The sequence below is a fragment of the Pyxicephalus adspersus genome, chromosome 4 (genome assembly GCF_032062135.1).
Source record: "Pyxicephalus adspersus chromosome 4, UCB_Pads_2.0, whole genome shotgun sequence".
In the NCBI taxonomy this organism is placed as follows: domain Eukaryota; kingdom Metazoa; phylum Chordata; class Amphibia; order Anura; family Pyxicephalidae; genus Pyxicephalus; species Pyxicephalus adspersus.
In genome coordinates, this window is record NC_092861.1 from 71,993,898 (window position 1) to 72,019,623 (window position 25,726).

The 25,726-nt window shown below is 34.0% G+C and overlaps 1 protein-coding gene across 1 annotated transcript in view; it reads right to left on the reverse strand.

Annotated features, from left to right (window-relative positions):
- The window catches only part of TBX18 (T-box transcription factor 18), a 27,525-nt gene continuing 1,799 nt past the window's right edge, over positions 1 to 25,726 (reverse strand). The window contains exons 2-8 of the mRNA XM_072410415.1: positions 25,277 to 25,466; positions 23,155 to 23,256; positions 19,638 to 19,809; positions 12,696 to 12,863; positions 11,849 to 11,913; positions 4,256 to 4,350; positions 1 to 996 (exon numbers count right to left, since the gene is read on the reverse strand). Coding sequence (XP_072266516.1) covers positions 281 to 996; positions 4,256 to 4,350; positions 11,849 to 11,913; positions 12,696 to 12,863; positions 19,638 to 19,809; positions 23,155 to 23,256; positions 25,277 to 25,466 — 1,508 coding nt within the window. The 3' untranslated portion in view covers positions 1 to 280. The remainder of the gene's footprint in view (positions 997 to 4,255; positions 4,351 to 11,848; positions 11,914 to 12,695; positions 12,864 to 19,637; positions 19,810 to 23,154; positions 23,257 to 25,276; positions 25,467 to 25,726) is intronic.

Genomic DNA, 25,726 nt, shown 5'->3' on the forward strand with positions numbered 1-25,726 from the left:
AGTAATTGGTTGTGCTTTGTTTGTTATTTATTCTGTGCATAGGTAAAATACAAGAAGTACAAAACGTACAAAAAAGATCAAAATAGTTAATAGCAAGTTAGTGCATTTGTCTTTTTGTAATGTATTTATATGTATATATACAATATATATATATATATACATATCTACAAACAAAATTCAAAATGATTCAGTTCTTAAAGGAACTCTATTTACAAACAATATTACAAATGAATAAAAATTCAGTCTTGAAAAGGACCTCTTTTACATACAGAGTCTATGGTCAAACCATATGTGCAGATACTTGAGATGTTGACAGTGTGAGACTTCCTAAACTTCTGGAGTCGTAGAAGTTTTGCTGTCCAGCACCACTGAGCAGATGAACCCCGTCCACTGAAGGCAGAATTTGTCGGTCAGTCATGGTTCCACTTGGAGATGAGCCCAAAAAACTTCCCTGAGATGAGATAATTTTTTCAGGACTAGAAGCTAATTTGGGAGAGGTGGAGAAGTTATATCCATACAGTGCACATGGGCTGTGCAGTCGAAAAGCATTGTATGAACTTTGGTGAGGCTGGCCACTGCTGAATGCATTGCTCGTTGGGGTAGGCATAATATACTGGAGCTGAGGAGACATTCCTGAAATTTGCATGGATAAGCTTGTCTGTGGACATCCAAAGTTGTCACTGTCTGCTCCCGCCATGGACATATTTACTGTGGTGCTGCTCGCCATTCCAACGTAAGGGGTTCTTGGGGTTGCAAAAGTTTCACTGGTTGAATTTGTAAGTCTGTTATAGGTTTCAGCAAGTGATGTGCTGTATCTATTAAGTGCAAGGCCAGATCGACTACAGGCTGAATAATCTGCAGGATTTAGGCTGCAAAGCTGACTTGTGTTTGCTCCAAGATGGAAAGCAGGAGAAGAGCATGGAGAACCTGGCAGCAGATGGGGATGAGTGGCTCCAGCTCCAGATCCAGAGAGCAGTGAGGGAGTTCCTGCATTTCCTAAAAAAAAAAAAAAAAAACATATTGTTCTTATATCAAAATGTATATACAGTATGAAAATAAAGTAATGATAGGGAAGAAATATATAAATCTGAAAGTGTTACTTTATTACTTAATTACTGTAGTACCGTATTTTTCGGACTATAAGACGCACTTTTTCTTCCCCAAAACTGGGGGGGAAAAGTGGGTGCGTCTTATACACCGAATACATATTAAATATAACGGTAATTAAAAAAAAATCATACTCACCCGATCCCGCGATGCTGTGGGCTGCTTCTTCTCCTGGCTCTCCTCCCGGCTGCAGCGCGTGTCTCCTCCTCCTCTGAGCTGTGTCAGAGTGATTAGAAGGGGATACATTGACACAGAGTGATTTTTTAGTATTTTGTTCAGAATCTTTTTTTTCTAGGTTTTTCTCCTTTAAAATTGGGTGCGTCTTATAGGCCGGAGCGTCTTATAGTCCGAAAAATACGGTAATTACTGTTACTTAGTTTTACTCAGTACAAGCTAGATTGTTAGTAACCTAGGTAGTCTAGGTAGTCTATTGCTAAATGGTAGGATAGGAGTTTTGTTTGACCGATCTTCCTCCTAATCAAAGATTATAATCAAATTCCCAGACATCATTTTTATATATATGCCAGCATTAAAAGGAAACTGATGCAGCATATTTTCCAGTAAAGGTAAATATTTTCATCTGTATAATAACCTTTCCCTGCAAAAAACTACTACAGAAAATTTACTTTTGCACTGTGGAAACTCAGTGCTGAAAGCTTACCACACCACTGTTCTTTTTAGGAGTATCTAGCTCTGTTCAACAGCCAAAAGCTGCAGACAAGTGGGTGGAATTTGCCTTAGGCTGGCCACTATTCTCTATAAACTTTAGCCAGAGCACATTTGTCTGTAGATGAAGGATACAGCTGGGTCCTCATAATAGGGACAATAGTGTGATATCTAGTACATAAAAACCACAAATTCGAGCAGTGGGTTCCTTCGTACTCTTAAACTTGCATACAGGTAAATATACAGTAATGTATCCATGTAAATTTTCTAGATATAGGACAGGAATATGTGTTAGATATTATTGTTCTGCAATATAGTTAAATATTTTGCTTTATTATAGGTAATTCATTACAGATTTTTCTATTTATTAAGATTAGATTAAATCATATAAATGTTTAAAATTCAGTACATCTGTCTACAAGTTCTCCAAGTGTTGAACGATAAATGTAACGCATAGTCTTTTAAACATATTTTATTTCTGTATTTATTTTGTCCAAGGCAAAAACAAAAAGTATATATATATATACACTAATTTAAATATATAAAATATTATACATGTAGAAATATGTTTATACAGGGAGGGATATTTTTTATATATGTACTTCCTCCTAACCTGTCTATTATACATTATATATATATATATATATATATATATATATATATATATATATATATAAAACAATATGCTGTGTAATTTATGATTCTAATCTGTTTCTTAATTAAATTGTTTGGGTGATCCACTATTTGTGTATGAATCTTTATTTGTGGATATATGGATATACATGCATGGATATGGTTGTATATTATTCATATTTATGTGGATATTTTCCTTTAAAGCATCTCACTGTTAGTGATCAAAAGGTTTTAATTACAAACTGTGATCAAGGAAATCTTATAATCAATCAGTTTTTGTACTTTAGTAATTTAGTATATTGGCTTAAACTAAATTCCACAGAACCTATGCAGTCATAAGTGTCAATCATTAAAGGTAAAGACTATTGCAAAACTGGGTTGGACTCAAAATCCTCACTTACAGGTTATGGAAACAGAGATTGGTCTTTTCCAGTAATAAAAGACACCTAAGTTCAGGGACAAAATTTTACAGACATTACTTGAATTGGGTTGATTTAATTTCCATTGATATAAAAATGTATGTCATCTTGCTATTGACACACAATATTATTTTCCACAACATGGGTAGTATGTACCCGACTTTGTGGAGGAGAAATTATGAAAAAAGTTGGAGCTAATGAAAATTAGTGTGGTTGTGTGTTATGACAGTATCTAGGTAATTGACAAGTGTGTACCAGACTGCATTGATTAGAATTAAATAATCAGAGAATCAAAATTTATGTAGACTTGCTTTAAACATGAATACTGCTATAGAGCTGAGACTAATGTTTAGCTCAAGCATATTAGGTGGCTGGACCAATAGGTTTGAAGAATGGCTTTATAGGGCTACCAGATGGCTGTGGTGCAAGTCTTGAAGAGGAAGATGCTGCCATGAGAGCTAGGTCAGGTGAATAGGGAATCTTTGGCATCTACAGTTGTCCACTGGGGGAGATCTGGCACTTTAAAATGTTATTTTTTCCTTTAAAGTAGAACCAAACTAAATTTTTAATAATGGTTTACTATGGTGTTTCACATTTTCTTTTCAATTCCAAAAAGTATGGTCATCAGTAGCCATATTATCAACAGAGTCAAACTTTGTTGTTTGAGTTAATAAAGATATAACGTTATCTGTAGTTGTAGCTTGAATTTAAAAACTTGTTTCAGTCTGCTCCACAACCATGAGGTATTCCAATGTGAAAGATTTGCATTACCATTTAATTGCATAGTTCTGCTTGGTTTTATAGAGATCATGTCAGAGCATGTGAGATCATGTTTAAGTCCACTGGGTATCCATAGGGTAAATCATGAGGAGGCCTCACAAATACTCACCACGTGGATGTATGGTTTCTCCCTATACAATGGCTTGGTGTAGTTATTTAATATCCATATTTATTCTATTATCACTGATTATTTACACTGTAATAATAGCTATATTTACTGCACTAAACATAATTATATTAAGAAATAATAACACATTAAGCAAATTAAAGTAAATACAAGAATATAATTATTAGCATTTTATATCTCTGGATATATAACCGTTTTAGATTGTGGCTTTATTTAATAAAAAACAGTTAAAAGCATATTTGTTTAATAGCATTGATAACATTTTAGAAAGTGTGTATTTTGAAAAAACAACTAATTTACAGAAGACTTTTTTTATGATCACCATTTTATCTTTTATTCTAAAGCCTTCTAGTATATACTTTTGGCATAGGCTCAAAGTTTGTGCCTTTCCAAAATAAAAATTTACTCAACAACATAGGGAAAATGTAAGGAATTTTGAAATTCATGATATTCACAACTAAATATAACATAAATATTATTTATGCTGTAGGTAAATGGTGTTATGAAATATAAAGGTACTTACCCTGTTTTGGCATGCCTGGTATATCCTCAAATGTTAGAGTTCTCAAAGATGGTCTCCAAAATGCATATGACTCCACAAGGGCTTCCAAACCCATCCTACAAAAAAAATCCAATCTTTCAGCTGTTTTATTCTGTCTGTTTTGATAGCATACAAAAATGTAAAAAACTCTCACAAAATATGAACCCTGTAGATGACTCTGCAGTAGAATAAAACATAAAAAAACACACTCCAAAGCATAACAAACAATAAATGTACTGCCTTCCTCTAGATTTTTGCTAATAATAAACTTCACCAACTATTTTACTGTCAGCGATTTGTTTTTATTTAATGCTAGTTTGAGAATTTACTCATAACCATCAGACAATATTATACCACGTTTGTGAGTTCACAGATATAGAACAGGCAACGGCTATAAAATGTTTATTGGCCAAACCTGGGCAAAAATGCCTTTATTTAGGCAGTAACCCAGACTTTTCACTTCTAGTTAAATAGGAGATAAAAGGTACCTCCTGGAGAAGTATAGCCAGGGTGATAATTTATACAAGATGCCTTCCAACAATTTCCACATTTTATCACCAATTTAATTTATGCAATCAACTGGCCACATATAATAAATGAAATACTTACAATTGTTTACAGGGTAGAAATTGTTTGGCCTTCCTGATTTAACATTTTATAAGGTCAGACTCAAATTCTAGCAGAAGAATGGAACTTCTTTCTCACCACATAAATTTGCTTTCACTTTGCTAATATTCACCAGGATATCTTTTAACAGCTTAGGCTGCTGATATCTATTAAATAAACCCTACTATTATACATGTCTTTAAAGAGGCTGAAATTCTTTCAATAAAACAGTATTGCAACATACTTAAAAAGACTAATACCTGGTAAAATTGTTAAGATTTTAACAAATAAATCAACAAAATTGTTTTGGATTGTATGACATGTAATTATTTTCTTTTTTCTGAACAGTTTCTCATTTTGCATTAGCCACCTAATGCTTCTACAGCACTACTCTGTAATGTGCAAAATGTGTTAAACAAAAAGGCTTAAATTGCACCTAAATCAATAAGCATGTATTCTATATTTATATTTTTGTTTTTTATTTGTCTTTAACCTCCTTGCAGTTAAGCCCGACCTTTGCTCGGGCAAAAAAAAATTGCAAGGATGGTTAAGCCCGAGATTTTTCACATCCTTACTTACCTGGTCCCCCTGTGCTCATCCAGCGTCGTCCTCCATCGGTCATCGTCCGCCGATCTCTCCAGCGTCGGGTGCCTTCGTCATCTTGTGCCTTCGGCATCTTGTGTTCCGCCGGCCGGCATTCTGTGATCCTGATTGTCCCACGTCCTTCTCGTTCCAGCGCCGGATGATCTCTGCAGGGAGAAGCCATTTTTTATATTCATATTATCTACTAGAACCCCTGTTCGGACATATTTCTGTAAGTTACAGGTCTACAATTTAAAAAAAAATTTCATGAAAAACAGTGGATCACTTTTGGTACAGAAATCTAGACCTCAGTGTAACGCTTAGGTGGTTAAAGAAGGATAGATGTTTTATAGACATATGAAGTGTGTAATAATAAAGTAATGACATATTTTCATACATATATTGAGTGAATATGTTCTTCTCTACCATGTACAGTATTCAAAGAGCTGTCAGTGACACACAAACAGCAAATACATGTAACTGAGAGTGTGGTAATGGTTTCCTACAATTGTGGATACTGTTCATAATAAAAAGTGACTGTTAACTGAGCTTAGTAGATAACAAGGTAATTTGGTATATCAACCCCAAAATAGATAAATTATACTTATAAATCTAAACAGCTAAGATACTAGGATAGGTGAATAAAGTTTTAGCATTCTAGGCCTGTGATTAAAATCTTTTTATGTTTTTTGGAATAAAAAAACAAATAATATTTGAACACATTGAACGTGAACTTTTGAAATTGAATTAACATTAGAAAAACTTAAAAAAATACCCTACATCTTTTTTTGCAAGCAAAAATTTATTAAGGTGTGTTTTAGTGACAGTTGTGCAATATACCCCTCTAATAAGTAATCGCAGTACACCCTGTTAATTTCTTGACTGCTTCTATCTTGCCAAAAAACATATTTTTCTATATATATTAGGGGGGAGAGGTGTGTCCTTCCTTTAGCACATTCAACTGTTAATATGTAATTAAATCTTCTGCTCAGATAATTCTACTCACAGCACAGGGTAAATTCGCTTTCTGCAAAGTAGTTTTAAATGTGCCACCTGCTGCATACAAGTGGTAAAGATGACATATTTTTATACAATACTTCATATGTACCTGACAAAAATGCAATACAAGAATTAAAAGATTTATTTTAAATCTGAAACATAATACAGAAAATATATTTTAAAACACCTTATACATTTCCTTTAATCTATTTATTGGAAAATGGTGTGCTCCAGGAATTAATTCTGTTTTCAAGTCTATTTCTTTGTAGTCCAGAGACTATAATATCTGTGAAGTAAGGTCCCAAGGTCTTAAAGTAGACTAATTCTGAGCTGTGATTAAATCACCTCTTAAACTAAACCAGATTTAGCCTGTCACCCTTCTTGTAGATCAAACAAATGCAATGAGCTAGAGGGAGAAAACATTCCTTTTTAAAAAGAATAAATAGTTTTTTTTTCCTCAGTGGAAGCAAAAGCAATAAAGAGGCAAAGCAAGCCATTTCCTAACAGCAACACATACATGCTAATATTTAATTCCTTCCTTCATGTTGCAATAACAGCGGCTTGTTGTAAATTAGGAAATAAAGAACTAAGGGATATCTATCAAGAAGGTTGTCATTAAGGACCATGCAAAATCCATGCTTAAACGAAAAATGTATAAATAGGTTGAAGAATATATTCTAAGCAGGAACTTGTTTTTACATAGCTACTTTAATACAGGAGTGTTTTCTTTAAAGGTACAGGCCAAGCAATCAAAAATGAAAAAAATGTATCCTTTAGTAAATCAATTATTCAAGCTTGAACACAGAAAAAAAGATCTCTAGGAATAACCAGCCAGGATAAAGAAGATTTATTTTTATAATAACATCCTATTTAGTATTAAATGGAAGGAGGGATGTAAAACTGGTGGAGGACAAACACTTTTTTTAAATAAATTATGTTCTAAATTTTTGCACATCATTATGAACAGAAAACTTATATGGCTGATTCATGAATTTGGTAAAACAAAAAATGTACAATATTTATATATCCAAAATATAACAAAACTAAACAACATAAAAATAAAACCAGATGTTTCAGATAAAAAGACAGTTTTGTTATTGTTTACATAGCATGGGGAATTGTTAAATGTTTTTAATTTTTTTATGGCTGCCTGTGTTCTCAATGAAGAAATTTCAGAGAAGAAGGAAGTGATGGGACAGTCTGCAAGGACTTAGTTAAAAATACATAAACAATTTTGGGGAACTCAATATCCCTTTATAGTTTACATGCCTTAGTAAACCTTGTTTCTATTTCTTGGCCTGGAGTTACAGGTATAAAAAGTAAGGGGTTAGTTTCCCTATTACACTCACAGGCAGAAATGAAAAATTGACATAAATTCTAGCCATTTCTTACTCCTATTACTCAGTGTAAGACTAGATAAAAAGCTTTGGACTATATGTGATGCTAATCCTATCTTTTATATATATAAATTTAGACAGACATAAATTCACTGTATCTTTTAAAAAGGAATTGGTCACTCTTTACATGTTAAGCTGGCACATGTCCAGTGACCCAGGCATCCTAGCATACTTGCAATAATGAACCCCCAATACCAAATTCTAGTGGGTTTTTGAAAATAGTAAAATGGAGGAGCTAAATTTTCATGTTTGAGGTCAAATTCATATTTAAATATGTAAATATATGAATATAATATGCATAACTTACATCCCTATTTAATGTACAGCGCTGCGTAATATGTTGGCGCTATATAAATCCTGTTTATTATTAATAATAATAATAATAATAATACCAGTGAAAGAAATAAAGTCATGATTTCAGCTGTAATAAATATACCTTTATCCCCACCCACTCCTCAACCCACATGGAGTGAGACTGAACATGTATAGTGTTCCTTGTGTAAGAGAAAATCTGAAATTTAATAGCCATTCAGCAGTTAAATTAGTTTAATAAACTACTCCAGTAATCCCCATGTCTGTAATCCGTTTCTAATGTGATCTTACATTAAAATGTCAAAAACAGTTGTTTCTCCTACATTCTTAATAAACTATTCTAATGGCTCCACTTCACAAACAATTGCCCTGGGTTAGCATTTGGTGTTGGAGTTGCCCACAGTCCAAGCATTTCTAAGGACCCCTGTTAGCTTCATGTGCCTGTCCACAGGCTCCTCTGCACCTGAAGAGCTGTATCTGTAGCAGATACTGCAATCTGACCCTGGAAAACAAGCAGGACACAGCATAGCACCAGGACCCCCTACTGTTCTCTGTATGCAGGAAGACAAAAGCTGCATGAGACGGAGAACATTACTGCATCTGTGGGCATTCTGGGATCAAAGCTGTATCATTTATTTACCGTGTTTCCCCGATTTTAGGACATCCTCATTAAGTAAGCCACGCGATTCTGAACAAGGAAGCAAGCTGCTGATCCCTGCCCTAACGGAGATCCCTGCACTAAATTACGGGTAAATGATCAGAAGGGGACAATGGAGTCAATGGAATAGAGTGATCAGAAGGGGACAATCATTTCATAGTGATCAGAAGGGGACAATGGAGTCAATGGAATAGAGTGATCAGAAGGGGACAATCATTTCATAGTGATCAGAAGGGGACAATCATTCATGAGTGATCATGAGTGACTTTCAACAATAAATGTGTACTGTAGTCTTCTTCATGGAAAAATAAGACATCCCCTGAAAATAAGACCCAGGGCATATTTTGGCATTTCAAAAAATATAAGAGAGTGCCTTATAATCGGGGAAACAGGGTATGTATGTATAATGCAGGCTTATACGTATGTATGTGTATATTCTGTTTGTGTGTAATGTGCAGATTGGTTTGTTTATGTATGTAATTCAGTGCTGCGAATACTAGTTTGTAGTGCGGGGAAGAGGTATATGCATTTTTGTATGGGAGGTAAATATTATATATATATATATATATATATATATATATATATATATGACATAAAAATAATGTGACAGGTGTGTAAATAAAAAAAATAATATACATAATATTTATATACCTAATACAAGAACCCTGTTCCCCCCACTGACATGGGGCATCACTTCACCCAAAGACACAAGGACCCCATTCTCCCCATTCTCACTGACCCAGGAGCATCATTCTTATCTCTGACACAGGCATTTGTAACTACTACTGGCATTGATTAGGGGGCCTGCTTTCACTCTCAGAGACCGCTGACACATTTATTGGAGGAATGTATTACTCCCACTGACCAATGGGTGATGTTGTAAACCCACTGACCACTGTCAATAGGGCATTTACTCCCAATTGCCAATTACACTGGGGCATGTTTTACTGGGGAATTTGTTACTCTCACTCACCACTAACACTAAAGCATTTATTGCTCCCACTGAATTTTGGCAAAAAAAGCCTGACAAGAGTCTGTTGAACTGTTAGATTATTAAAATCAGAAAGGTAGATAGCCACATAGGAGTAGACTATCATTTACTCAATAAAGTGGGTCATATCAGTTGGCTTGCAAAATTCTAACCAAGAAGTTCCCTGATTTTTTTCTTGTCCAAGGCTTAAATTTATCTAAAAATGTGAAAGCACACCCACCAAACTGCAAGCTATTGATCACTGTTAATCTGCCATTTCTTTTCCACTAACAGACTATGAATCGATGCACAGCATTTATTTATATGACCAAAAGTTGCAGGTGGAAAAATTAAATTTTAATAATTATTGAAAAGCATTCTACACGTAAATTCTTTTTATTTTTAATACCTTGAATAATATTGAAAAGTATGACCTGATTTAAAAAAATATTATTGTGCAATAATGACCCAGATTTTAAGTTACAATTGTAAAGTTTGTTAAAGGTTTGTTTTTTTGCAATTTCAAAGCAATCACTTAGGGGCATATTTATTGTTCATTAGTATTTACATGGCATGTGAATCAATTGCTGTAATTAAACATGCATCAGACACATATTCCTGCATTGAATGTTTTGGTGAATGCCACATTGCTTGCTTTATAAATATAACATTTATTCTTCTTGGTCACCAATTTCTAAAATAAACTCTCAGATAAACAGAGCACGGGACTGATTACTAAGTGATATAGACTGGTAAATTTGCAACATTAAAAATATAAATAAATATATGTATAAATGTTTACTTGGCTTACCAAATCAAGCACTAGCAGATTTATGTGCTTTTTTATTTTTCTAGTGTATTCTTGGGTATTTAAAGTGAACTCAAGCTCTACCTAATTATCAACATTCCCTTTGCAAAGTAAAAAAAAAAACTTTAGCTTCTTGGTAACCCCACTGTTTTTAGTAATCAGAGCTAAATGTTGGGCTTGACATTCTACCTGATGTACTAGGGTATGGTGGGTAATTCCTATGTGCTGACCTCTTGAGGATTTAGCACTGACTGATGATTACTTTGACAGGTGCCTTGCTTCTCAAAAGCCACAGGACAAAGTATGCCATGACCATGCACTGCATCTGGCAGTCAATCTGCCCCAGCAGGAAACCCTTGAAGCAGCTACAATGTGCCCTATTGGGGTGAGTATGGGCATAGAGCCAGCTGACAACATTATAATATACTGTAGAACATTTATGCACATTGTACAAGACATTCTCGTAGCAGTTATTGATGGTAAAGCCCAGCAGATTCAAACTTTAAAAGATAGTAAGTTCCTGTTGTTTTGACATACTGCAGGAACTGCAGCCTGGCTTGACTTGAGCTTGGGCTGATAATGTATGTGAGGACAGCTGGGTGTGGAAATAGCAACAAGGTGTAGAATGTAGTAACAGTTCAGGGTATAGGCAGCCAGTACAGCGTAGACTGTCACTATTGGGACAGATGACACATCTTGAATATAATCTGATAGTATAAAAGTGGAAGGTTATACCGGTACAGTCTAATAGTATGGAGGGAGTGGACATTACTTGGGTATAGTCTGATAGTATACATTTATGCACACCCTTTTTTCTTTTTTTCCCTATTTATCACACTGTTTTTTTCATGTGTTTTGCTCTAGTCTGCTGTATGTTTTTTTCTACCCATTGTTAATATTTTTGAATATTACTGAAAACAAATTTGCTGAATATCTGTGTGCCCATGGGATGTGAACATATCTACTTGGGTGTGAAGTAGGCAATGTATGACACTGCTTGACACTGACAGAAAGTAACAGTATGGTACAGCCATTGTGCAACAATGCAAATCAGGAACTGGAATGTGCATACATGGTAAGCAAATGTTTCTGATTACTATATAAATTTTAAAAATCTATTAAATTATATAAACATGTTTTTAAAATAAATCTCTTTATGAAAAGCATTCAGTGCAGTGTAAATTTTATAAAGAAAGAGTCCCTGTAAAACATTTAGTAATTGGGCATTAGGAAAAACACTAACCTGTTTCGCCCAGAATCTCTAAATCCCTTTGCAAAAGGATTTCTGTCAATTTTTAATCTTGTTATCTGGAAAAATGTACAAAAATGTGGTTATTACAAATATAAAAAAACACAAAAAAATTTGTACCATTAAAATCCTATAATCAGGAGGCAGCCAATGACTGATCAAAGGTTCATGGAATATAAGACAACAGCAAGGATCCTTAGTACCCTTAAGGGCATCAAGAAAAAATATAAAAGTATTGAGAGCTGCTTTTGCTGACTGGCTTCAAAAGCTGAATGTTCCACAGCTGTGTTTCCATAAATCATTATTTAGTGAGACATTTTCCTGTAGGAAGCATGTATATATCATGTCTACCAGCACCTGATATTCACATGCTACTTCCAGATAATTCACACAAAAAAAAAAAAAATAAATATGAAATAAAAAAAATAAATATTTTTTATTTCATTCTATGATCATTATTTGATAATTTTTAAGGTTTATAAATGTGTTCCTATTAATATAAATTCTAAAGTATCATCTATCCAAACCTTACAGCCTCTCCTCCTACCCTATTTTAACTGATGGCTCACATTTTAAAAAACCCTAAATGCTTTTAATCCTTTTAATTTTAGTCATTAGTAAGGAGGCCCAGATAGCAGAATTGAATATATTGTTTTTTTCACAAGTTAAGAAACAATAAACCTGACATATATGTTGCAATTGTTTGAGCATCACAACCTGGAAATATCTGTTAATAAAACAAATAGATTTTGTGTAAGTTTTAATACATCATTTTCATTAAGGTTTTTTATTTTTTTATCCATTAGCATTTGTGCTAGTAATGAAATGATCCAAGAAGTACCTGTTGATTCTGGTATGCTGTTACAGTAGTAAATATTGTTTCAGGGAATGTGAATGCTTTCTCCCCTTCTCCTGCTGGAATTGGCTTCACTGGAGACAGTTCATCCCCACAGTCTTTCCGAATCACATGGACACGTGGCTGATATTTGTGCATTGAATGAAGAATTATCTGTGAAAATTTCAAGGGTTTATTAACTAATCAGGAACATTTCAATTATCATTTTTAACTTATAAGAACTTGATATTAATGTAATAAGGTGACCAAAAGTTAATCATTAGTTTTAAATTATTTAAATATTTCAGCCTATAATATTATTTTCACTCAGTGCTGAATACTTTTCTGATCCTAATTATTCACAGTTGAATAGCCATCAAGAGTACGTTTGAAACTGGTTTGGTTTTCATCCTGCAACATCAAAAGCTAATACTAACTTATTTTAATGCTGACGACTTCAAAATCGTGGTGGAAGGCATGAATAATCAAGAACAAACTGTGATGGAAATGGTACTTTGACCATTTCCAAATCCTATTGATGTAGTTGCCGATGTATCTTAGCTTTTCATAGGAACAATATGCGCTCTTGCTTTCAGTAATAGGGAAAATAGTCACTTGTTTCCAATTAGGCAAAAGTTACAAAATAGGTTTCATCAGAGTAAAATGTTAATGGGTATAGTGACAGACTGCACTGTCACTTAACATCAGCTAAATGACATTCCTACTGTGAAACACATAATATTTAAAATTAGGATGCATTATTAATTCAGTTTGTGTTTGAATTACAGTAAAAAAAAATAATTTTTCTTAGTTTAAAATTCATTGAGTTTTCTTTACTTTTATTAAGCTTACAAATAAAATAAAATGGCAAATGGTTGAATATTTTTGTCTCAGTTGACTTTATTTTTGTAGTTGCTAACTCTGCCCTGAGAACTGGTAAATTTGTTCTTTGGCACCCAATTCAACATTCACTGCATATAAGAGACCTAATTTAGAAAAAAATAATCTGTTTTCCAGTTTATTTCACTTAAAATAACACATAACGGCTTGCATTCCGCAATGTCCCGCACAGTTCCTCCCAATAATTACAAAACCAAATCTAGGTTAAAAACTTTTGTTTCTTAAGTCAGAAACAAAATAAAATATATTGCAGCTTACCCTTGGATGTGGTGGCTGCATTATATTTTTGTCAGCAAGTACAAAGTATACCTGTTGCCCTAGCCTGAAATGCAGAGTTCTAATAATTTTGTGTGACCTGAAAAAAGAAAAAAAACTATTGAACTTTTTTTGTCAATTACTAATCCAATCACATTTCCCTTGTAATGGAGATGAACAAAGGCAGACATGTTTGATGTCCAGCCTGTGTGATTAGTATGGCTCTCTCCATTGATACACTGAAAAAATAAGCATAGCTTTGTGTAAAATAAAAAGGAGTAAGAAAATGAGAAGTATTGTAGCCGCTATATTAGGGAACCACTAGGTTTTCCTATATTACATTTTGGTTCTGGGTTTAGATACACTTTAAAGTTTTCTTACAACTCCAAACCACTAGGGCTTCCAGCTACTCATAGCGGTAAATAGACAAAGCTGTACTACAAGCAAAAAAGGTAAAAACAGAAACTGAGTCAAGATCATACCTACAGGGGCAGAACGGATAAATAGCAGATAGAGATATTTAAAGACACATAGGAATCCTTGGTCATTTACTAACACTGCAATTAGTAAAATATAATTGGGTACTTGGCTGTGTCTGATGCATGCTTACAGCTGTCAGATGCTGTAGACACTGGACACCCTGACCTGACAGGAATAACACGGACATGGTAACCAAACTGTAGCCCAATTAAACTTTTATAGTATAGGTGGTCATCAAAATCCTAATCAGTTATCCTCATTAGGCAGCACTGAGGTGTAAAAAACCACAAACTAAAAAAAGTTGAAAACAAGTATACTTGCAATTGTTTTTAATACCCAATGCATTAGCAAACTAGGTGTGATTTATTTAAAGTTTACATCTGATTATATCCTTTTGTGATCAAGTCATTCATGGCAAGATACCATGGTAAAATATAGATGTGGCAACATGTGCTCAATGACTCTCCAGTAATTCTATGGCTGTTTTGCATACATCAATTTAACTGTATGACCTAAGATGCAACAATAAAATGGTTCCATACAAACTCTCCTCGACCAAAGAAATAAAATCTGCCAGATCAGTATACAAAGTCCTGACATTAAAAAAGTATAAAATTACTTTTATACTAAGGGTTACTTTTTATTACCAAGGGCTTCATTTCCCTGGATTCAGAGCTGGAGCTTGACTATCTGCCATTTATAATACCAAATGGCCAACCAGGACACTTACATTGAATAGAGCAATGGCAGGTAGTAGGGGCTTAGAATTGAGCTACCAACGCACATTAGATTGTGGTTAGCCATGCAAATGGTATTTAGTAATTATACAACCATCAATATAATAATGTGCACACTTATGTTACCCAAGCGGAGAAATTCTCAGTGCCATGTAAAACAAGTCAGTGAGCTGCTTATCCAGTTTAACCTAGTCTGTGTTTTAAGTACTCTATTGTAACTCTAATCCAGAGAACACCTCACAAAGTCACAGATAAATAACTTTCTGATGATTCCTGATTGCATTGTTTAACAATCCAACTTCTAAATTTAGACTGATAGCTGTGAGCATGTTTTTCTACAACAGGCTTTCATATTGGTGAGACAGCAAGGAGCCTGCAGAGGGTGCACTTTATGCTGTGTTCCTCTGAACCCCAAATTACTAATACAACTTGGGTGTACCTGAGTGTAGTCTTAATAAAAACAATAGCATGTAGTTAGGTTTTACTCCTTACTTATCTTTGTTTAAACTTCTTTAGGCTGAATTTGTATTGGGAAACATACAAATATAATCAGTAAAAAATCAATTGTTTATGCCTGCTGCTACCTATGACCATCACTGGGATGGAGTAAATATTATCTTAGGTATATGGGTGTATTTAGCAAAGGTAAAATATGTGTTATTCCTGTTTAGAAGAAGAGCAAAGCAGGACTACCTATATTCCAAAGAGAGATTTTCAAGGTACCAAACTCTTACTTAAAAAAGCAAATTTTTATTTTACAACATCTTATTGAACATATAAATTTGCACATAGACCATGATAATATCATAAAATCAATCGTATAGATAAATAGCTTTGTTCAAACAATGTCTTAATGCTTTTAACTAGGATGAGTTATCAAAAGGAGTGCATAATGATTATGGTTGTTACCATCACTGAAAGAACAGGAATTATTATTTTAACTAAACTCTACGCATTTCGCAGATCTGGTCTGCTTCATCAGGAGTTAGATAGTAGCCACTTTTCAAAAGTACAATACCATTGTTGACAAAAATAAGGATAGCAATACAAATAGTTTTGCTGGTTGATATAAGTCCTCATAAAGGTTCCAAAGTTAGAGGTTATATTTGTTTTTTTAAAGTAATTAGAGCAAAGTTCCAGGTAGATAGGACAAATGGTCCTGACATTTGATATGCCCGAGTTCAACCAAGCAGCTTCCAAGAAAGTAAATTAAAAAAAGATTTCCATGGATATAAAGTCCTGCTTCCTTACAAAGCAGCCAAAGCTAGCAGATGGGTGTATTTAGACTTTGTACCAAGTATGATGCATTATGCTAAATGAAAATGCACTAAGTATCATGGAACCAAAACCAAACCTTTACTTTAAGTTATTACTACTTGGCATAAAAAATGACTACCATTTAGAAGTGTAAAACTATATTATTCAATATAAAAAACAGCTATACAAAGAAGATTTGTTAGGGGTCAATGTTTGATATAAATCCAGTCATTTATACTGATAGTTGTAATGTTTAATACAGCTTGATGAAAGTCAATTTAGAATAATCTTATATTTCAAGTTCAGCATTAGTTCTAATTCAAACCCAAGTATTGAAGATGTGAACACAATTAAAACAAAGTTAAATCTTTAAAACAAAACGTTGTAAAAAAAAATAAAATAAATCGATACTGTATACCCATATACAGTACAAGGCAAGCAAACTCCCACGACAAATGTAGGCAACCTGTAGTTTGTTACTACCTCTTAAGCTTGTAAAGCACAGCTTCAGCTTAAATTTTTTTTTTCTTTTACTGTTGAATAGATTAGGAAAAGAGTAAGGACCATTGTCATACTATTGATGTACACAGAAGACATCCTGTTTCAAATTCTTGAAGGATGTTTTACCATGTGTTTGTAGTTTAGCATCAGTGGCAGTGGTAAGAAAACTGCTATCTGTGTAGAATAAATGTGTATTTGGGAAACATTTTCCCATATAAACTCTTTTTCTTTGAGAAACCTAAACACTTCTAAAAAAATGGCAACTGGAAACCCCAGATGACACACTAAAAACACACACATGCATGCACTCCTTTTTTTAGAAAATAGTCATATTTCCAGCTTGTAAAAATATTTTTTTCCCTTACATTATAGAACAATCCCACTACAAATCCTTTAAAAACAGTCGTTCACCAAACCTTAATTTGAGGCCAGTGTAAACAATATTTCCATTCTTGCAGCCAACTTTAAAAGAACGAATGCAATTCTCATCCACAATCTAATCTGTGCATGCTTTAGCCATAATTTAAAGTTGCCCTTAATTTTTATTGTCAGCAGTGGTTTTCAATGCACCACCTCTGATAATGTGCCCCCCTTTAAAGTTTTGAAATATTTAAATATATATGTTTAATGTAGTGAGGCGTCAGTAAAACAAAAACATGCATAAGGAAAAACTTATCAATATTATAAAATATACAATTAATGCATTAAAACACTTTAACAAAATTGCTCTCCCAAACCATCTATAAGCTAAATGACCCACTACTACTTTAGTAAATTGACCCCACAGTTTCACAAGGATCTTTAGGTCTGCTTTACTATTTTCTTATAGCACTAAAAAAGAAGTGACCCAATAGTCTACATTGAAATTATGTAGTTACATTTGTGGGCATGATCTACATTCTTACAGCTTTAGAAATTCAAACCCTTTGTGTTTTTGGTATGTTAAAAATATAAAAAATATGTTAAACATTTTTGAATTGAAGTTTTCCACTTCAGTGAAAGTTGCTTCCAAAGTAACTGTTTAATGCACAACGCTGTGTAATATGTTTGGGCTATATAAATACTGTTTATTATTATTAATAATAATAACTGCCCCACATAATAAAAAGACACAAATCCCTGTCTAGCAAAGCTTTCTAGTTCAAAGTGGGAACTCTAGGAAAACAGTTAAATATACAATTGAAATGTATGTATATAAACTGTAGTACCTGCAAAAAGCATTTACAATTGTGTTATACAGGCTTCCTGCAACATGACATAAAGAGGGTCCTGCCACTGTACAATATAGCTAGATCTCCTGTGCTAGCCTCAAGCCTGTGATTTGACAAGGGGTTGATATAACTACTCTGCTCTCTCTTTAGTTTTTATGTTAGCTCCTATGGGAGACTGGTAGGATATGACTATAGACTGAAATGCCTCAAAAAAGTGCCATATAAATTCATTATTATATTCATTACTATTATTATAATTTATAGTAGTAATAAAGCTAGGAATATGGAAGCTTGGAACAATAATTTTAACTAAATATACAGCTGAAAAGGCATGGTACATGAACCAACAGATCACAAACCTAATGAGAATATGTTACTAAAAAAGAAGAACATGCTCATATTAATGCACAGGGAAGTTTAAAAAAATAGGATTTCCCATGCATATGACTGAATAATAAAAAGCTAAATCAGGCTAATATTCTTCTTCTATGGAAACTGACCCAACTTCACTAAAATTAGTTTCCACAAACATGTATTACTCCTTAAGGACAAGTCTGTATCTAGGCATTATTTAAAAAGATAATAATTTCAATCACTGCTATAAAAATACAATCCTGTGTCTTGGATTGCTAACAGATGTCAACCGGTTCTCTCATTGGCAAATTAAGTAAGTACATCTTGGATTCATTTGCAAAGCCCATTAAGCATTTAAAAGTTTAAGTATATTTTCCTAATTTTTCTTTTATTGATTTCAAAGTCTTACAACATTTCTTCCTATGCTAAAAGTAATATGAAAGGGTTCCACAAATAATAATTTATTTCACATGCTCCCTTCTATAAATTTAGTTTCTCTATTGTACAACACCATTAAAGATTCCATTTACTCCAAACTGGCATTCTGTATCTCTTGCATCGATTCCAGCAGGAAGATTTCTGCATCCAAGTTCCCAACTCTCCAATGCTACATCAAAGTTCTCATATACCCATTCCAATGAAAATAAGGTACATTTTAGCTGATAAAGCAAACCCTCATAGCTAACCGTCAGGAGAGTGAAAATGGAATCCCAGATGTAGAGATTTTCATGCTGAAGCTAACAATTTAAAATAAACCAAAAGGTAAGTTAAGAAACCTACTACCTGTATTTTCCTAAAGATTAGTGTAGACTAATGCTATAAAGCTCCTTCAAATATGCAAGATCTTAAACAAGCTATTATTATTATTATTATTATTATTATTATTAATAATATTAATAATAATAATAAATATAATATATTATTATGTGCATATATATATATATATATATATATATTTAGTTATTATTATTTTTAATAATAATATTTAACAGAATTTATATAGCACCAATATATTAAGCAGCACTGAATAATAAATAGGGTTGCAAATGACAGACAGTTACAAACAATGACACAGGAGAAGACCCAGCCCAAAAGAGCTTACTCTCTTAATCGCTTAATCAAGTTCTGATTTGTGGTTATAATGAAGTATGTGGAATTAGAATGAACAAAGCATTGTAAAAGATAATGTGGAAAAAAATAATGATAAAAAAACTACCAATATGTTAAGATATTTTGTTATTCCTAATACTTACATGCCCTTGGTCATCCAGCTCATTATTGGTAAGTTTCAGTTTATCAAAACTAATGACTTGTCTCATCCATGTCTCACCAGAAGCTGGGGAGTCTGGATGGATATAAACACGTGGGGGAACTGGAGAGTCTGCATTGCCTGCAACCATCCATTTTGAACTGTGGTAGACGTAACTATAAAAAAAGTATACAGACAAATATTAATATGGAAACTTTACATAATAATGCTTTTCTTTAACAAAACAAGAAAGTTAATTTGTTAAGTCTGTAAATCTCATCTCATTATCTAATTTTTGCTCATTTCAGGGATGAAAACATTTGCTTAAAACATTTTCTAAAAGCATCGGAGGAGAATTGTACCTAAAGTTGTACTGAAGGCAAGGTCTAAATATTGCATTCTAATATTTAAACTGGCTGCTCGCACAATATATAATTATATCTGTGCTATATATATTGTTTACTCAGATACTCAACGGCCTAATAAAACTAGATATGTTGTGTATATGGGCAAAGACATGCACACTGAATGTAGGCACACTGAGGTAGATGCAGGCACACTCACATGCATGCATGCACACTTAGCTATATTTAGGCACGCTAAGGTAAACACAACAACACAATGAGGTAAATGCAGGCACACTAAATGTTGGCACTGAGGTAAATGCAGGCACACTGAGGTCAAAACATGCACATTAACTGGAGGTGCACTGAAGTAAATGCAGGCACATTGAATGCAGGAGCACTGAGGTAAACACAGGCACACTTAGTATGGGACATCCTGAGGTAAAAGGAGGTACACTGAAGTAAATGCATTTACACTGAGGTAAAGATATGCGCACTGAAGTAAAGGTATGTGCAATGAATGTAGGCACACTGAGGTAATAATCCAAAGGGAGCCTGACATAAAATATAGGGAAATATTACCCGCACATATAACTATATACCTATAAGACAAAGTAATGGGTTTATTATACTAAAGGGAAAACTAAAAGTAAAGTTATAGCCTATGCTGACTTCAAATACCTGACCACACATGCAAGGAAATTTCAAGTAAATGCTGCTTTCTTTATTTCCTTAAATCATGATTTGGTATTTAATGTGAACACATTTACTTTATTAAAGCCTAATCTAAGTTTATTGGAGGTTCACTTTAAAAACTGAACATTAGCTTTGCTCAGTATACAGTATGTATTCAATATGTTTTTAATGCTCTTTCAACAGCAGAGCGAATGCCACAATGTGCTACAAATTTCACTTTGGACACAATCATACTAAATCCCAGAAGCAGCCAGGCCCAGCACTCTTTATAACCCCATGCAGTTTCTTTGCAACGTTCTGCAAAGGTGAGCCAGATTTGAAATAATGGCATTAAAATGCCTGATTTTTTACAGCTGATTACTCAGTACAGACAGCATGAACGTTATAGAATTTCCAGCCCCGTGTTCATCACTTTAACCTTGCTGCATATTTGACACATTTACCCTTTTTCAGTTGGGTCACTTGTTTAGCAGACATTTAGTACATTACTACATTTCAGAAATTATAGTTCAGAATACTATTCTTCAAACTGCATATTGTGCAAATGTAAAAAAGTAATAACAATGGCAATTACTGTTATTACTAGGTACTTCCAGTGTTCTAGTGATGACTGTCGCCAGAAAATGCAAACTGTTAAAAGAAAATCTTGGCATTCATCATCATTCATAAAATGTGAATGGCATTGACAACATGAATGCGGGTAGTTAAAATTTTAAATGACTGTATAGGTTAAAGAGCATTGTACTAACACAAAAAATGATGTAAAATCCACCCATAAAATACATGTGTCTGTGAAAGTAGAAACAAATAACAGTTAATAAATATATGTATGGAAAACTGAACTATACTCCCTAATATTCCCAAAGGAGTGCCTAATATGTTTTGCAGATATGTATAAATGCATATGTATAAAACACTGCACTGCACTCCCAGTGACAAGAGACTAATTCTGATACAAATGAGACACTGTTATTCCATCACAAATACAAATGCTATGCTGCTGTATTTCATGTTTGTAATTTATGTCCATGCCACATAGGAATATTCATTCCCATGTATGCTGTATAACAGTTTACCACTAAAAAACAGCAACTAGTCCTAGTACTCCCATACTTTGCAAGCAATTACATTTTTCTGATTCTGAATGACATATACAAAAAAACTTTCTACATCTATCTGCACTGCCAAAGTTTACATTTCAAATGTACAAACTGAATGATTAAAACCAAACGGATGATTCAGTAAATCGAGATAAAAGAAAATTAATTAAAATAAAAAAAGTATTAAATAAAAAAAAAATAATAATTAATTGATGACATTTCCTTCTACCTAAGAGGATACCAAAACGATGGATGGTCTTATGATTTCTTTATAAATGTTTAAATAGCTGTATACAGTTTTTTTTTTATATAAATACAGCTAGATAGACAGATAAATAGATTTATAAGTATATATATATTTCAAAGTTAAAAATAATATGAATATATTTTTCTTCTTTGAATTATGATTTTACATTAGAGTTGCTTTATAAAACGAATAATGTGTAGACCGGTTATAAGAAACAAAGCAGAGAAATAGAGTATAGGATACTGATATCAAATACACACAAACATCACACCACTACAATCACAACTTAAAATGAAGAATTGGCAAAACAAATATAAAAAAACTGATACACAAACAAATCAGCAACTTTACACATTAAAAGTGAAATCGGTATTAACACAAATTAGCAATGTAATACATTAAAAGTAATATTAAAAACACAACTCAGCAACCCTAAACACTAAGGGGCCATTTAGGAATATTTTCATCCAAGATCCACATAACCGGTTTAATTTAGAAAATGTACATAAATAAAAGATTATGCATACATTTTCTAATTGAATCCAATGTGAAAAAACGTGTTACATTTGGGTAAAAGCTGAGTAAAAACGTTTATAAACAGATCACTAAAACCGAAAGCAGAAATTTATGGTAAAGCTAATATAAATACAAAGCCACAACCTCAAACATTAAAATGAAAATATACAATAAATAAATACATATATTAAATACATATACAGACACAAGAACAACTGCTGACTGACACAGTTTGAACTTACACTGCAGGCTTTTATGCAGTTTTGCAAAAAAGTTACAAATAGAACGTAGTAATTTAAGCAGTACAATCAATATTCCTGACACATAGCCAAGCAAGGGGATAAGAAGGGCCATAAATAATTATAATTCACATATGTGTAATTAAATCATATAAATCTGTACTCTGAATTAGATCCTTGGAGACTAAAATTACAATGTTTCACATTACTTCCAAACAGCAGATGTTGCATATACACATATATGCATTCTTATGGAGCAATCATCATATGTAAGACACGCGTTCCTCCATCCCAAAATGCCCTCAGTAAGCAACATACAAAGCAGATTTGAGTGACAGCTTGCAGCAAATGTATACATGCACATAAGTTTTCTATTTACCGATATCTTTTATTGTCCACAGGCACTATATCCATGGCTATATAGTATTGTTGATGTGGATCTAGCCCAGAGATCTTCACTCTCATAGCTGGAAACATCCGCCTGTAATGGAAAATCACAGAAAAGGTTGATGATTGTTATACAGCTCTATCTTAGAAACTTCCTAGCCCTGTGCATTTGTACTAATAGTTATAAATTAACCAAAAACAGCCTGTTGTTTGTGTTTGTGAACTGTATAAAACACCTTTCTTTAATAGACTCTCTTATTACAGTGTTAATAATTATAAAAGAGAACCAAGGGAACTTCTATATGCTCTCGTAAAACATTGATACAGAATAAGAATATATTTCTTGCTATGACTGTTTGAAAACATTTAAAAGTTTAAAGAACTATTTTATCAAGAGGTAAGAAAATGAGCATTGAATTATAATAACACTTAAACCAAGCAATTCAAACTCCTGATTAAATTCTCACACACAGGTAAAATATGATCAGTTGCTGCGGGCAATGACTCCAGGTTTATGTTCATTTTATTTCTCCCTTTCTTGGTAAATCAGCCCTTAAAAACTAGTCAAAGTAATATTTTTATCAGTAAGAGAAGTCAAAAATTAAAAAAGTATGGCAGCTTGGCTGTTTGGCAGTTTGTATATTGACATTTGCTTTATGAAGTGATACCAGTAATGTGCTGGCAAATATATTGAAGACCCCCATATCCTCTTTGATGAGGATGCTGCAAACATTGGCCCTACAGATAAGTGTAATCCTCAGTAGATTCAGAAAAGATTTATGATCACTCTGTCAGTGTCCTGTTAGAGCCCTAGGTTATGGCAGACCCTCTACAGAGGTACTGACAGCCAAGAAAATGTCTTCATATATTCTGTGTGTGTGCACCTGTACAACACACAGCCTTTGGCTGCAAGTCCACTGGACAAATGCTGTATTGTGCAGATTGGAACAGCATTTAGATCACTGCTATAGAAGCATTGAAATGTAGCCTATAACATATGGATTTAATCAAATATGTTTTTGCAATCTTTAATAAGCTGAGTTCCTTGTATAATATTCAGGTTTCCTTGTACATCTGTCTTTGAACCATGTCTTTTCTGAAGAAGACGGAATTCATGGATCTCGCTCTAATGAGCATTACACAGGCTCAGCTCTATGTTAAGGGCTGATAAAATAGACTTGCCATCTGTAGTCACTTCATCATGCTGTAAGTTTCAATTTAGGTGTTGGGATCCTATACTGATATCTTTCAAATATGTAAATCTAGATGTCAGATCTCCCTGGAGAGGGAAGTAAAACATTCATAGTAAACATCTGTATGATCAGCATTTGTTTGATGATCAGAGTAAGAGTGGTGACATCAGTGCTAGAAAGGAAATCTATGTAGATTCTTAGCAGAATCGGGGCTATGTCCAAGCTAGTCTGTCCTTAACAGTTCCTAAATCAGAAATAAAGTTGTATCTTGACCTCAGCTAACATTTGTTGACACACTGCTGGCACTGCTATCCCAGACTAGCATTCATAATGAGAACCCAGGCATGGACCCACATGGAAAGAAAACTACATTGCCTAGAGCAACCAATATTTCCAAACTCAAAGCTGCAATCTGATTGGTTTCTATAGCAGATCACAACTTTATTTTTTCATCCTGGTTTCATAAATCAGTATTACAAATCCCTTCACCCTTGATCTTGTATATTTTCTACTACTGGCTGAGAGGCTGGCCTCATATCATCAGCTCCAGGTGAATATCCCTTAACTGGTGTGAGAACTCCAGGTTTTGGGGTAGGCTGCGGTCTAGGTAATGGCTGGGGTGATTAACAGTGCATGGTGTTTATCCAACCAATACATCATGATGGAAATATTCAGAGTGAAATATCTGGCCTCCACCAAGAAGCAGCCAGCCAAGCCATGTCTAGGAGGATGTCACTGGCCCCCTGGCAGTCACCTTACTTCCAGCATGATGATGGATTGCTGGAGCTAGAAAGAAATCTCATGCACTTAGCAAGGACTCGTGTACACCGAGCATTCATTACATTGCCCGCGCTGCCATAAACATTGCCAATGGGGCAAGCAACATATAAAGAGACCTCCATCGCCCGAGCTGTGCCTCACCTCCCGGCCTTGGTGATGATCATCTCGGTGCCGATCTCATGAAAGCGCTTCCACAACTCAGCTCCCTGCAGATCTACACGGATCACCGACGAAGAGGAACCCACCGGGGCCGGGACCACGGGGGACGCCAATGGAGGACTGCACGGGCCAGCTGCCGCCTTCACTCCGCCATACGTGTCCTGACTGGGGGCTGAGACACACACAGAGGTCAGCCGGGAGTCACCGCATACATCATTCTAAGATCTAGCAGAGAATACATCCTAACCACCAAACAGCAAACATCAGCAACAGGGCACCGAAATCGGCATGCCTGATCTATATATACAAATATATGGATAGACTAATCGGGTTTGCTTATACTGAAAAACAGATAATGATACAATTTATCTATATCTATACATATATATACACATATGTATATATATATATATATATATATATATATATATA